General features: G+C 52.6%; 2 protein-coding genes across 5 annotated transcripts in view; one reads left to right on the forward strand and one right to left on the reverse strand.

Annotated features, from left to right (window-relative positions):
* Positions 1 to 2875: 2875 nt before the first annotated feature.
* SFXN2 (sideroflexin 2) lies at positions 2876 to 9521 on the reverse strand. Of its 4 annotated transcripts, none has more exons than XM_068139481.1 (12): positions 9440 to 9521; positions 8315 to 8537; positions 7835 to 8005; positions 6719 to 6817; positions 6487 to 6562; positions 6324 to 6409; positions 5650 to 5710; positions 5512 to 5578; positions 4912 to 4961; positions 4560 to 4609; positions 4272 to 4319; positions 2876 to 3878 (listed from the first exon to the last, which is right to left on the reverse strand). In XM_068139481.1, the coding sequence occupies exons 2-12, from the start codon at positions 8473 to 8475 to the stop codon at positions 3779 to 3781; spliced, it is 969 nt and encodes a 322-aa protein (XP_067995582.1). In that variant the 5' UTR covers positions 8476 to 8537; positions 9440 to 9521; the 3' UTR covers positions 2876 to 3778. The 4 variants fall into 4 exon arrangements, 3 of the variants coding, with proteins under 3 accessions (XP_067995582.1, XP_067995583.1, XP_067995584.1); XM_068139482.1 differs by lacking the exon at positions 9440 to 9521 and adding an exon at positions 9320 to 9365; XR_010987488.1 differs by lacking the exon at positions 2876 to 3878 and having other exon boundaries at positions 4287 to 4319; positions 4759 to 4961.
* Positions 9522 to 9642: 121 nt separating this feature from the next.
* The window catches only part of ARL3 (ADP ribosylation factor like GTPase 3), a 31109-nt gene continuing 25591 nt past the window's right edge, over positions 9643 to 15160 (forward strand). The window contains exon 1 of the mRNA XM_068139485.1: positions 9643 to 9758. Coding sequence (XP_067995586.1) covers positions 9756 to 9758 — 3 coding nt within the window. The 5' untranslated portion in view covers positions 9643 to 9755. The remainder of the gene's footprint in view (positions 9759 to 15160) is intronic.

Raw genomic sequence — 15160 nt, forward strand, 5'->3', positions numbered from 1 at the left:
TGACATGGAGAAGGTGTTAGAATGATAGCAGCAGCATAGGAGTGAACTCAAGGTGCCCCAGTAGGAAGCCACATGCTGGTGCCAGGCCCATGGAAGACAGGAGCAGCACAGAGAAGAGGATCACCCATCACAGCCAGATCCCAGCATCTATCCACACAGTGGTCCCTCACCCAGCCTTGCATCCCTGGGAGTAGGGGCACCAGCACTAGGAGTTAAGTCATATCTTGAGAGAGATGCCCCATGTTTCTGGGGTATTAGCAGAGGCTTTTTGCATTGCCACTCCTGGCACATCAGGCAGCTGCCATGCTAGATTGGCATGACAGGGGTTATCAGCTCCTCAGATAACACGTTAAGAGAAGCCATGGAAAAAAAATAATCAATGTATCGGTTTATCTCCTATGCTGGCATTTTTCAGTTAGGGCAATACTTGGACACACCTAATCCTGCTGGATCAGCTCGCTCACCTGCTGCTAGCGTGGGCTTTACCCATTGTACATGCACCCTGCTTGCTTCTCTCTCAGTAGGCAGCCAGTTCACCAGCCTCTGCCAGCCTCTGGGTGAGGAGCAGTGAGCCAAGCCTGCCTGCTGGGGCTGCTGATGCCTCAGAAGAGACCCTCAGCCTCCCGTACCTCCTCAGCCCCTCCTCAGGTTCTACTGCAATCCATCATCATGTCTGCTCTGGTTATCATTTGAAGAGAGGTTGCAAACGTGCTGGAGCACTTTCTTTTCAGACACACATGAAAGGAGGTTTATTCCTGTTCCCAGCTAGCCTTGAAATTAGAGGTGTAGCTGGGAGAAGGTAGAAGAATGAACAGAGTACCAGACAAGCCCAAATCAGGTGTGACTCATGGCTGGAGTGCAATTAACACCTGCAGCTCTTCCAAAAAGAGATGAGTCCAGCTCTAACTCCTGGCAATGAGGTTTCCTTCCTGTTACAGCAATGGGAAATGGAGGCAGGGCTAGACAGAGCTACCCATGACAGCATGGGGACTTGCTGGCCACAGCCTGGCTGCAACCCCTCTGCTGCCAAGTGAGACTGAGGCAGCCTGAGCATTTACTATGGTTTGGTGGAATGCATCAACTATTTCCCAACACAGGCACAACATGAGCTGTTGAGATGACTTGAATCCTCTGGGGGAGATTACAGCTATAACCTAGAAACCTAGAAACCTCTACTGAGCTAAACTGTCAGCTGGCATAAATCCATGTTGATCTGAAGAGGGAATCCACTACTGTAAGCTCAAGAGGTAGGTCTGGTTTGAGGATAGCTTGCCAATCTTCCTAACTCAGTGCAGCCCTCTTTCTCTGGCTAAGAGAAACAAACTGCACAATGTACCATTTCCCAGGGCAAGGGGACAGTTGGTGCGAGATGGCAATAGTTCTCCAGAGGTTCTCGCTGCACCAATGCTACTCTGATGTGGAAGGGGACAGGAAAAAAAGAAATGACAAAACTGCTGAGGCTTTCCCACCATGGTCCCAAACTTTGCTTCAGGTGGCTGTCACCTTGGCATCAGTGTCTCGGAGCCCCTTGCCCTTCCAGGACTTCCCTGCACTGCACTCAGAAATGCATGGCAAGAGCACGGCTGCAACATGCAGGGGAAGGGCAGTTTTAGGGTGCTGCAGCACATCTTTTTGCAACCATCGCTGTGCTTCCAACCATCCCAGAGACACCTTGGACCCAAATGCACCCCAGGCTGCTACAGGTTCCTTTCTGAAAGTGCTCAAAGCAGTTTTGAGTACAGGGCAAGAGGAGCTTGGGTTAAGGAGCTTAAGAAAAGCAGAGACCAGAGATGTCTCCTTGTGGCTTCTTCCCACTCCCAACACGACTGACATCTGTTTAATTTCATGTGCTTATCTATTATTTTAATTGCACATTAGCAGGAGATCTAATAATGCCCAGGGAACACATACCTAAGTTTGAACATGTTTTCTTACTTTCCACTGACCTATTAATTATTTCAGAGCTCATGTGCATCTTTCTAGCTGTAGCTACATGCACTTGGAGACTTTATCCTCTGCATCTTAGGCAGAAGCAACCTGCTGGGGATACAGCTTGGCCCTTCAAGGAGTACATTTTAGGTTTGGCTGCTTTCTCTGTAGAAGTGGAGTGGTTAATGCCAGGAAGCTCTTTGTCTGCAGACCTTGTGTCTCCACTTGGACATACAGCTGATGAAGGGACGCTGCTGCCCTTGGGTATGTGACACACATCCCAAGCTGGAGGGTCAAATGTGGACCATATGCTGGGCCTTGCTGCTCCCCAAGCAGCTACATCATACAGCTGGCTAGGAACATGTTTCTCAAATTGAGGGATGTTCATCTGCAAGTAAAGAGCCTGGACACAGTTGTTTGAGGGACAAGACTTGTGCAAAACTCTAGGGCTCCTTCCTCCTCTGAAAATAGGCTGCTGCAAACTCAAGTCACTCTTCTTTGGGATGGGAGAGACCTCATGGCAGATCTAGGTTAGCATCTTGCAAATACTGCCTGGCCAAGAAGACAAACTGCATTCATGGGGGTAGGAAGGGTCACCCTGTATCATATCACTACTTCCCCCAATAGGACATGAGTCACCATGAGCAGAGCACTGTCACCTCCCTTTGTCCCTTGCCCCTGGATTGTTTGCAGCCCCACGAACCTCTCAGGGAAGGCTGCATGCATGGGATGCCCAAGGGTTTCTGGGCTTACGCCAGCCCTCTCAGAGCCTCACAACTCTTCCTTCTTGTCCTGGCCCCTGTGCTGACCCTCACCTTGCTGCCTGGTCAGCCACAGAGCCCCTCACCTTTCCCTTTGAAGGCAGGCACAGGATCCATGTACCAGCCCTGTCCAAGGATTCACACACGCAGAGACCAGCCAAAAGCAGAACCCAGCCAAACACAGCTGTGTTTAAAAAGAAAGAAAAAAAAATCACAGTTTATTTTTCAACCCTCCTCTCTGTCATTTGCAGTGCTGCTATTCAGAGTGTGAGTTAATGTCTCAACAACTTTGTGACTTTTGTGGCTACTGCATCTCCTACCCTCTGTCCAAAAGGGTCCAGAGTTGACTGTCCCCCTGAAGCTGCAGGTCCTTGGTCCTACCACAGGGACAGTGAGGTACAAGACAACTGCTGGCTGCTCAGGGGAATGGGTAGACTGCAAAAAATAGAGCTTAAAAACAATTGGCTGTTTTTCTTCCAGATAGTGGCAATTGGAAAGTAAAACATGAACCTGAGAGCAAGGAATGCATGGTCCAGATCTTGGTCCCTGGACTTTGGAGTGCTCCCTGTACAGAGGGGACAAGTCTCTTCCCATGTGCCAAGGCATGATCCAGCTCTTGGCAAGAAGCCACTATGGTGGTTTAAGGCGGCAGTGTGGTTTGGCTCGTGGCACAATGGCAGGACACCTGCTTTCAGAGGTAGGACTGTGTTCTGAGCCCTGAGGAAGACAGCCTGATGTCTTGCATGGCCAAGCCCAGTGACCACATGAGCTTGGACAAGCTGGCAGATTGTCCTGCACAGAGCAGGAGAAAGGCACGGGATACACAGCCACCACCCAGGGCATGAGGGACATGGGGAGGCAAGGACTCAGACAGCTGCATATGGAAGGAGGCTCAGGATGAGCCAAAGTGCTGCAAGCTGGGCATGCAGAGTGAGATCCTGCCTCTCCAGGGCATGGAGGCAGCAGAGAAGGTGCTGGGCTTGGGGGCAGATGTGGCTGGACTGTGCCTCTAAGCCCTGCTCAGAGCACACAGAGCTGGTGGGCATAGGGGACTAGAAGGATGTGATGGCTCATGAGGTAGTCTTCATTCACAGTCCCTTGTTAAAATAGACATATGGCACTTTGTCCCCATACTTGGCCATGATACTGTCATGCAGCTCCTGCTCAAGGTCAGCCACTGCAAGAGAGCTGTAGGGAGAGGGATAGACACTGAGAACTGCAGTCCTTCTCCCTGACCACCAGTCAAGCCACCCTCTTTCCCCATTGTCATTCCAGGTCCCCTGGGATCTTTTAGGCTCATGTCAAGACCCACCACCCATCTCTAGCATCCAGTGCTCCCAGTGCTAGGGGAAGAGGGCTACCAATGGGACTAGGAGTTCTGTTGCTCCCAGCACAGAGCTTGCAAACCAGAGGAGGCAGATGCTCTCCTGCTGCCAGGGGCACCAGAGTGCACAGGCAGGTGTTGCCTTGGGTTGAAGGATGGGAGCTCATTGTCCTTCTCCTGAGTCGGACAGAAAAGTGCTAGGGAAGAAAGAAGGGTCCAAGGTCCCACACAGGATGGGTAAGCAGTGGGACAGTTACCATCTCTGTGGGAACAGGGCACAGGCTGCCGGCACCATGAACAGGAGGCTGTGGGACAGAGAAGAGCTGAGCATTAGCATTGGGGTTCACAACCCATTTGTCCCCCAGCCACAGTGATCTCAGCCCTTGAGGGGCTGCTCATGCCACATGACTCCCAATAACTGGGGAAAGCCCAGGCTGAAAGGCAAGCCGCTTTGCACACCCCTGCTGGGAAAGAGGCCTTTTTTCAAGCATCCCTTGGAAGCACTCTCCAGGCACCCACAGGCATTTGAGCAACAGGACACTTACAAGCCTCCACAGAGCAGCACCTGCAGAGGCGCGTGGAGAACCCGGATCCGCTGCAAGGGAAGAGCCAGGAGTTAGTCCCCAGCCTCACCACAAACCTCACTCACAGACTGGGGAGATTTCTTCCCTCAATGGAGCTGAATGCCCAACACCTCTGGGGTACCACTGGCCCCTGCCACCCTCCACAGCCTCTCCGTGTCACCTGAAAGACCTTTGGTGTACTGGTGACTTGAACAGCAGACAAATCAAGCCAGGCTCTGCAACTCCTTCATTGTATTCCCACCATCTCAGTGGCTGGAGAGCAGGACTGGTGCACAAGACCCACTGGAACACCACAGGAGAAACATGCACTCACCTGCATGAAAGGAATTTTCTCCAGTCGTTCCATGATGATGGGCAAAATAACTAGGTATGGAGACAAAAGGTCAGGCCCCTGGTACAAGCCAGCCTACAAGGTTGCCCCAGCAGGACCATCCTCCCAGAGACCATGGTAGCAGTTAATTGTGCTGCAGGCTACTAGGTACTTGCTCATGACAACAGCCTGACACGAGACACCCACCCATGCATCATGTGAGCAGCATGGCCCATGCTCCTGTCCCTCTTGCTGGGCTTGCAGCATGGCAAGGGTCTTGTGAGGGCAAGGGAATACTGGGCTGTGGGTCATGGATCAGAGAGTGTAAGATGCATCCTAACAGGGCCCAACTGCCATGGGAGCACCCCACATCCCCCACAGGCTTTAAGTCAGGATGAAGAGGGCTGGGGGTCTGGGGAACTCTGATGGGAATGGCAGGATGCGGAGAACAGCTCTATCAGTGACATGAGACCAAATGTCACTAGGGATGCCAGGCCACCTTCCCTCTTCTTCCTGGGGAAAATTGAAGCAGGGGAAAGAGAGATGGTGGATCCCAGAGGGAGTCTCCAGTCTGCCTCTCCCACACTCCTGCCCTGCACTCACTCATGCCTGGTGCCGCCATGGTGATCCTGGAGACCACAACCTGTGCAATGCCCTTCACTGCTGCCCTCTGCAAACAAAAGCAGAAGGTCAGCCCCTGATGTGTCATTCCCCTACCTGGACCCCCATCCCCAGACTCACCCTGGATTGGCCAAGCTCGTTGTTGTCCCTGTCTGTCACTGTGACCCCGTTGATGATTTCTCTGGAGGGGACAGGCAGTCATCAGTAGGGGCCAGGATGGTCAAGAATGAGAGAGGCCAAGACAATGGGTATAGGGGAATGCCAAGAGGGTCCCCTGCGCTGTGCTGGTAGAGCTGCCCCAGCTGTCCCCAGTCCTGGCCCCAGGGCTTCACAGTCCCCAGCCCAGCCGATGCTGCCATCTTCAGGGCATGGCTGCAAACAGGGGCCAGCCATTGAGGGGACAGACACCAGACACCCAACAGTCCCCCACACAGCAGCCCAGCTGCCAGTGCAGGACCCTGAAAGCTGACAGGCCCCATCTAAGGGGTCCCAGTGCTAGCACATCGTGGACTGGGGCTCTCCTATGACCACACGCAGAACACCTACAGGTCTGAGGGACCTTCCAGCCCAGACCTCCAAACAGCTATCCTCAGCCCAAAATCCCTCTCCTGCTAGAGTCCCAGCACCACGAATGCACAGACCCTGGCTCACCTCCCTCCCATCCTCACCCCCAATTCCAGCCCAGAGACGGGAAACCAGCAGGGTGAGCAGGCAGCCTGGGAGCCCAGCTGCCCATGGCTCACCTTTGGAGGGAACCAGGTCCCTCGGGCACCCCGGCTGCGTGTGGCACTTACTGTTGGCGCATCAGGGGGATATTGACACAGTTCGCAGCAGCCACGGCTGCAAAGGGGACCCAGCGGGCCAGCAGTGGCGGGGCTCGCTGCAGGAGACAGGCTGGTGTCAGTGCAGGGGGGCAGAGTGCAGCCAGCTGCCCCACACAGACCCATCCTGATGTACCTTGGTGTAAAGGTTGAGTCCTACTGCAGTGGCCAGAGCTGTACCGGTGGCTGTGATGTAAGCCACCCCAAGCTGCCTGCACAGTGATTTCCAAAGAAGGGAGAGAAAAGAAACAACTCTGACTCAATCTTTTTCCTTTAGGGCCCAAGACAGTGCACAAGGTGTGTCTTTATGGGACATCCAGGGGGGTCCCAGCACAGAAGGTCCCCATCCCGTGTTGGGGCACGCTCACCTCAGTGAGATGGTGGAGGCGGCATTGCGGTTGGTGTAGTTGACAATGGCATTGAAGGATTGGTTCACCCACTGCCAGAAAACCACAGCAGGCACCGTCCTGTGGAAGGAAGGGACCAGAAGAGAACCCAAGGGCTGTCAGGGATGCCTGGCCTGCTCCTATGGGCAGGCTTGGTGGCAGGAGAGCCAAGACACCCCTGTCCTGAGTGTCCCCCAGAGGAAAGTGAAGTACTGTGGCAAAGCCACAAGTCAGTAGCAAAGTATGAAATGACCCCAGGAGTCCTGTCTGCCACAGGGCTTTGGGGAGCAGAGGAGAGGGCAGGGAGCCCAGACTTTCAGGGTGCTCAGCCAAGGGTGAGAGACCCAGCTCTCAGCTGGGCGGCAGCCATCCTGCTGGGCTGAGATAAGCCTTTGTCAGTGGGACCAGCAGGGAGGGGACCACAGGGACACAGGTGGCTCTGAGGGTGACCAGGACGCCTGGGTTCCTACTGGTGTCTCAGGGACACTGAGGTGGCACAGGAGGGAACATGGGGATGTGGGTCTGAACAAACTTTGGGATGCAAGAGGGTGGAGATGGGCTGGGAAGAGGGTGACACAAAAGCACTGGGAGATCCTCCACCAGGGCTGGACCTCACCAGCAACTCGCAAACTAATCTAACAATCAGGGGTGGGATGGGACAGGGATCTACCGGGAAAAGGCAGTGTCTGTTCCATACAGCCTTCCTACCCCACAACAGCCAGAAGGGAAGGGAAATACAGAGAACTGTCAGCATGGGTTGGGGATGCTGGAGCAGCCTGGAGGCACATTCAATCCTTGGTTTCAGAGGCCATTATGGTCCACAGAGAAGGAATAGTGGCCATTCAGGACTTGGACACATTAATCATTACAGTGCCTCTTGGAAGAGCTGAACTGAAGGCAAAGAAAGACCACAGCAAGTCATGCCAGGGTCCAGGTGAATCTGTGATGCTTCCACCACAGGCTGGGCACTAGATACAGGGCACTGGGACGTGGAGTTTGGCCACAAGCAGACTGGCTGTGCCCTTGGCAACAGGGACTCCTCAAGGGGCTGGGGGCTGTCAGTGCTACAGCCCCATTCTGGCATCCCCAGGGGCTCACCGGTAGAACTGGAGCATGCATCCAGTGAGGGCCATGCCCCCTGGCACCTGGAAGGACATCCTCCCGATGAGGTTCATCTTCTCACCACTGTCAGGGTGGAAGGCTGAATCGTAGAGTTTCTTGGCGTAAAGCAGCTGCTCCTGGGTGCTTCCTGGTGGCACCAGCCCGGCCCTGCAAGCCCAGAGCCCATAAAGGGGGAGCCAAACAGACCTGCTGGCACCTGGCACCACTGAGGTGCAGAGCCCTGAGCACCAAACTTGAAAGGCAGAGGAAACTCTCCCACGAGAGAAACTTGTTCCAGCTTGAGTCTCCTAGAAGCAGCCTAGGAAAGTTCCCCCAAACCAACTCCAACAGGTATTTTGTCCCAGCATGCCCCACTGGGAATGACTGCCTCCATACCCCCTGTGGCCATGCAGAGTACTCAGGCACAGCCGCAGGCACAAGGTTGGCACCTGCCCTGGCTGTACCCTTGCCCCTCACCTGCAGCTTTCCACCATGGCCTTGGCCTGGTCCAGCTCCTTCTCTGGCACCAGCACTGTCCGTGGGTCAGTGATGTTGAAGAAATGCTTCAGGCGCCCCATGAAGGTGCTCTGGTCCCAGCGTGGGATGTCGATGTTAAAGCCAAGGGGAACAGTGGCCATTTCACTGCAGGTCCGCACAAGGGCAAAAGGCAGCTTGGGAGGATCCCGTGTTGAGTGTGAGCCTGCCACAGCCACAGGAGAGGTTAACTGGGTGAGAGCTGTGGCAGGTTTATGTTTAACGGGTAAACTGGACTTTCAGCAGCCCTGAGCCTGGAAACTTCCTGCACCCCTGCTGCCAGCCAAATGCTGCAGTGAGGCTGCTCTTTCACATACCATCCTGCTCAAATGTCCCCCAACTTGCACTACCCACCTCTCCTAGCACCAGACACCACCTTCTTGTGGTGGGACCTTGCTGCACAGCACTTCAGGGCTCAGCTCACCCCCTTCACAGGGCTATGCAGCAGTGCCCTGAGAGCAGTCCTTGCTTGGCCATTACACTGCATCCCCCACTCACACACATACAACCTGGCACTGTGTCCTTTGCACTATGCTCTGTCCTCCAGTGGCACCGCATGCCCCCATGGCACTACACTGCACCCACTGCATTGCATGTGCCCACGAATAATGCCTGCAACTGCTGTGGCATTGTACCCTCCTGCGAACGCACCGCACAGCTCCTTCCATAACTGCATCCTCCTATAGCATTGGCACTGCACGTCCTCGGTAACAGAGGGCCATCTCCGCAACACTGTTATGCTCTCCCCCCGCCACCACACCGCATCCCCCTATGGCACTGCATGCTCCCCACAGCGCTCCATGGCCTTGTGCGCTCCCAATCACACCGCCCCGCACCCCTCCTTCACGACACGCTCCCCGTGGGCGGTACGGCACGCCACGGCATGGCATGGCACGCCACGGCACAGCACTGCCCTGCACACGGTCCGTGGCGCTGCACAATGCTCACAGCACTAAGACGCCTGGCACGGCACGGCACGGCACGGCACGGCACGGCACGGCACGGCACGGCACGGCACGGCACGGCTCATCCCTGCCCCGCCCGCGCGCGCGCCCCACGTGGCCCTACCTGCAGTCCCCAGACCCCTCGCCTGCCGTCTCCCGCCCACGGGGCCCCCAGCGAACTCCGACGCGTGGCCACTCTCAGCCAATCACAGAGAACCGAGCAACCACACCCATCTTCCCCGCCACACCCCTCGGGTCCCCTCTCGTACGCATGCGCCGGATGAGGGGGCGGACCTAGCTGCGAGCGGTGGCGCTGAGCTCCGCCCCTGCAGCCGGCCATCGGCACGTTCCATACGTACGGCGGGAAGCGCTGACGCATTACGTAGCTCCGGCGTGTGTCTGACGCAGTTGCCCATGGTAACCCCGGAGCCGCGCCGAGGATGGTGAGTGGGGTGGGGGGTGTCGGGCCTGTGGCGGGCAGCAAGGGGAAAGCGGCTGCGACGGGGGACCTGCCGGGCTGAAGCTGGAGCTGGGGCTGGGGCTGCGACTGCGGCTGGGGTCTGGGGGGATTTGGGCCCGGCGGGAAGCGAAGTGCCGACGGCGCCCACCTGAATGAGTAGCCTAGCAGGCCTGAGGCGTCCGCTGCGGTGAAGAGTGGGGTAATGGAAACACACGCTCAGGAGTCTGGCGGGCTTTGAGCTATTGGACCAGCGTGCCCGGCCAGGGTTCAGGGCAGACATTCTGGCAGGCCTGGGACCATGAGGGCTGGTGATGCCTACCTGCGAGTTCTGACAGCCCTGGGATCATCAGGACCGGGGGTGCTCACGTGGGGGATCTGGCAGGCCTGAGGATCACCGGGGATCTGGTAGGGCAGGGGCATCAAGTTGCACATGATGGTTGGGGGCACCCAGTCAAAGGGATGTTGCTAGGGTTGGGGACAATGTACAGCTGGGGCTTCCAGCCATGGGACACCCTGTGCGGGACTGGGCTTCTGGCTGAAGCTGGAGACTATGTGGGACCTGGAGACTGGGGGGAGAGGGGGGATGTTGAGTTGGATCCTGGCAGGGGCTGGGAGGCTTGAGGATGCTGTGGTGAGACTTTTGTTAGGATGAGATCAGTCTGCCTAGAGTGGCTTCAGTCAGAGTGTGGGAGGCACGATGGAGGGTTGGGTGCTTCAGAGGGCTGGGGAGCCCTCAGTCATCCACTTGGCATGAGGAGAGAAGGAGCAGTCAAGGAACCTTGCAAGCATGGAGGAGAGTGTTCAGGGATTGACCACAGAAAGTCTGGGAGCATCTGCAATTGTGAAGAGACACTGGACAATCCAGCCAAGGCTGAAGAGAGCCATCCATGGTTTGGATCCTGGCTACAGCAGTTGTTGGAGCTGTTAGGAGAGTTTGTGGAGGTGGAAAGGCCAGTTGATAAACAGCCTCAGAAGGCAAAATGAGAGTTCAGTTGTGCCAATAAAACCTCAGTGAGAGAGGTTGGATGAAAGAGGTTGTTTTTTCAGGGATGGATAGGACTGTGGTACAGTGCTCAGGGTCTGCAAGAAAGCTGCCAACTGAGTGGGATGAACAGTCTGGAGAGTCACATGGAAAACCTAGTCAATGTTGACTGGCTAGGATAGTCTGCTGAGGTTCTGCCAGGGCCTGGAGAGATCAGGGATGATCTACATTGAGAAGCCAAGAATACACTGTGGGAAGGGATGGAAGTGGAGTTTTGATGCTGATGAGAGAAAGAGAGGACCCAAGGAGGAAAGAAATGTTCAAGGGGAGAAATTAATTTTGTGAGAGGGTGCAGTGTGGACTGAAGGGAGGAGCTGAGAACTTTGGTACAGTGAAGGACCTGGTTAGGTTGGAGGGCAATGGTGGGAGGTAGTTGTGGTGGTGAGGGTGTAGTGTGGTCTGAATCGAAGTTGGGGTGAGGTTGGATGGTGGACTAGGCTGCTGGAAACAGCTTGGATTTAGATGCTAGAGTAGGTGAGATGGCACAGGCTGGGTACTGGCAACATCCAGCGAGGACTGGAAGGAAGATTTGGAGCTGTTGGGCGAGAGAGGTAAGTGGTAAGAGAAAGCTGCAGTAGATTGGGAACCACTGCTGAGGATGCAGCATGTTCAGAACACACAGGCAGAAGGAAATAGCAATGGGAAAAGAGCTTTCTCAAGAGTGAAGCTGTGTTTTGTCCAGGAGCCCTCTAGACACAAGCTGGCTTCATGTAAGTGGACAGCATGGGAGGAAGGGTAAGCAAGAATAGCAAAGGCAGCTCCTTGTCTTCACTTCTGTCTGTGTCCACCCCACCTGGTGGGCCATGGAGAAAGAGGTAAGGTCTGTAGGATCTGTTCTCATTTTAGATCAGTTGATGGAGCACATGACACCAAACATTGAAGCCATCACAGGATGGACATCTGCTGTAAAGATGAGGGCAGCTGCCTCCAGCATTGCAGTGCTTTGTGGGACAAATTTGGCCTGCAGCAGCTGCTGGCCAAATCTACTCTTCTGCCTTGTGATGTCCCAATAAGCTGGTGTAGTCTGGAATCTGGCTGCTGTTATCCCAGCACTTTGTGCATGGAGAGGGTGAGCTGGGTGTTTTCCAGTGTTCATTTTATTTGATACATCATTTTACTGCCTCTTTGCCTGTTTCTCATTTCTGGGAATTGTTGAGGTTTTTTTCACTGCAACCTCTGAGGCAGAATGGATGGGTGGCACTTCAGGGTGCCTGTTGGGCTGACTGGGTTGGGCAGAGGTCTGTGGAGCTCCCTATAGATTCACAACTTGTGCTACAACAGATTAATCCTGTAGAAGTAGCAACTCAGTAGAGTTTCTGTAAGCATGTGGAGAAACTATGTAACCCTGTGGAGCAGAAACTCTGAAACGCCAGCAAATATATCCAAAGCAGCCATGGCAGCCCAGGGGTGTGGCTCAGCAGTGAGAAACCATCCCCTGGTAGCTGCATGTGAGCATGTTTCTGGCATGTCATGATTGCATTGGGAGGTGCTTAAACTCCCTTCAATGACTGCTTGCTCCAACTGCAATGATGAGAGGGTTAATGCTGAGGTTTAAATTATTTCAGTGTTCATCCAAGTGAGTACATACAGAGGGGAAGTGTCTCCTCTTGTAGAGCATACCAGCATTTCTCACAGCTGTAGGGCAGAGGTGGTAGAAGGTCATAGGTATAGCACAGAGAGAAAGATGAGCCATAAAACTGCATAGCATGAGGAATGTGGAGCACTGACATCTTTGGTGTCATTAAGCAGCATCTGTGCTGGGTGCACAGCAAGGATGAAGGGAGGCTGTGGCATGGAAGGATGCACTGCTTTCCAAAGTTTAGGAAATGCTGTGAAGCAGAGCTTGTGGTTCCTTGTCACTGTAATAACATCCTTTACCAAGTGAGATGGTATATTATCGGTAGATGGTGGGGCCAGAGGATGGTCAGTGTTTTTCTAAAACTGTTGGTTGAAGATGACATCATCTTGTCAAAAACAGGGTTGTCAAAGTATGGCCCCATTTTACAGTTGAGGAAACTGAGTCATGAAAGTGTCTAGCTGATACTAGGCAGATCTGCTGGAGTGGATGAAAACTATCATCTATCTGTTGCCTGCTGTAGGTATACTTAGTACCCAGGATTTCTTTCCTTTGTCCCTTGTTGTTTGGCAGTAAAGCTATATTTAAAAGGCTTTCAAGAACTTTAATAGTGCCTTGCTGCTTTAGTTTCTCAGTACAGTTCCATGTTATGTATTTGGTTTACTTTACTGACTGTTGAGACATTAATATGAAAAACTGCCTGCAAAGGGAACAGTATACCACAGCTGGCTGTGGCTTTCAAGTTCTGAAACCAGACAAAGACTGCTGACATTGTCCAGTGCAAGTTCTTCTCTGTGCAGGGCGAACTGCTTCCTTCAAACTTGTTGAAAAAGAGATGTTTGATTTTTACTGTGAAAGGAGGCTTCATGTTGTTAATGGTTAATATTCCAAACCAGAAAGTGCTGTGTGACCTCTTTGACAGAAAACTATGTTAGCAGGTTTGAGCTGGAAAAACTCTGTAGGTGACTTGACTCCATTAAATTTTGGATTTCAGTGCGGGAAAGAAAGTCTGCATTGAATGACACCATATGGTGGAGACATGCAGCAAGCAAATGATTTTTTGGGAGTGTTGCCAGAGTAAGAAGTATTGAATAAACTGCACTCAATAGATTAATTTACTTTGGTTGTATTTTGAAAAAGACTGGGTGATTTTATGACCATTAGTGACATTTGCAGTTCTGCAGCCGAAGATAAAGGTAATCAAACGTCATTCTTCGGGGCACCAGCTAATCAGTGCAGTTGTCAGGAAGGACTCCCCTCCTCCAGCTCTGCTTGCACAGTATTGCACCCTAGACAACAAATGTAGCTTCAAATATACACTGCTGAAAGCAGGATGTTTGGCCCTGCTAAGCCCCTTGTGTTTCTCCATGTCACCTTCTCCTGCATGACTTTTGAGACCATCGTGTGCACCCTCTATCTTTAACTTGCTCTTTGAGAATAGCGAACTGCTATCGTATTGCTTAATTAAAAGTAAATCCTGGGCCTGAGCTGCATTAGATGCTGTGCAGGCAGAGCATGGAGACATTCCTCATGCCATGGAAATACAGTCTGCCTGAGGTGAGAGATAACCAAGCGATATGAGTAAGGAGAGTTCCAGACAGGTTTGAACTTGGCACGTTTGCTGCCTAAACCTCTTCAAGGATTGTGGGTGTGGCAGAGGAGGAATTAACAGGAGAATCGTGGGGTAGTTTTATGGATGTTTCTCCCACGGTGGTAGGACAGGCACAAAGGTTTGAGAAGAGAGCTCAGCAGTGCTGGGGCTGATATAACAAGCCATGGGGAGACAGAAGCCATCAATTCCACAGCAAGTGTGCTTGGGCCTCGAGGGTGAAGACTTGCGGTCGCAGCATCAGGGAAGAGGGTGTCTGTGCAGGGGTGTAGAGATGGGGCAGATGTGGTCACAGTGGCAGGCTGAGGTGCTGAGCTTTGTGTCTGTATTTTGTCTTGGTGAACTCTTTTGATTCTAGCTAAATATCCATATCTAGCAGATAAGCAATTGCTGGTAACCAAGGGTGGTTGTATTTTAAATTCATTATCTGAGCTTTGTGGCTAATAAAGTTAAACAGAATACATTTGCTTGTGTTTCCTAATAGGAATTGACTATGCTCCGCAGCAGCTTGTGGGCCGTGCTTTACCCGTGCCCTGTGTATCCAGCCCTCAGTACAAGGGGAAATTGTTCTTTCCATTATGGGTTTATATTGCCAATCTGATACAATATTTAAACAGATTATCTCAATGGTCTGTTTGTCCCAAACCAATTTTTGCTTTGGCCTATAAAGTGAATCTTTCTTTCAGCGGCTTCTGCGGTACAGGATGTAGTTACATGCATCAGCTAGTTCAAAAGACCCTTAGACAGCATGGATTTAAAACTGAATAAATCCACAAACCCCTTAGATAGAACTATAAATGTCACTGTATTTTTATATCTGTCTGTTGGCTGTTTGGTTGTTGGGGTTTTTTTTAAGAGAATAGGATTACTGCATGTAGCTGTAACTGAAAGTCCTTTGATAATTCACTGGGTATTTTAAACCTAGCAATGATACACTTTCATAAAACCACACATCTCTGTTTTCTGAAGGATGTTAATAAGATGGTTAGCTTTGCTTTTATGCTCAATGTGTTTATGAGTGCTCTTGCCCATTTAGTTGCATCCCTGAATTTAATGCCACACTCTGATTTCATAGTAATTGTCAGGAGTCTTTTTTTTTCCCTTTTGTATGTTCCCACTCATTGTCTGGCAAATGCAGTCCCCTTATTGCTGACCCCA

The sequence above is a fragment of the Melanerpes formicivorus genome, unplaced genomic scaffold, assembly GCF_026170545.1.
Source record: "Melanerpes formicivorus ecotype bairdi unplaced genomic scaffold, bMelFor1.0.p_v2 SCAF_6, whole genome shotgun sequence".
Classification (NCBI taxonomy): Eukaryota; Metazoa; Chordata; class Aves; order Piciformes; family Picidae; genus Melanerpes; species Melanerpes formicivorus.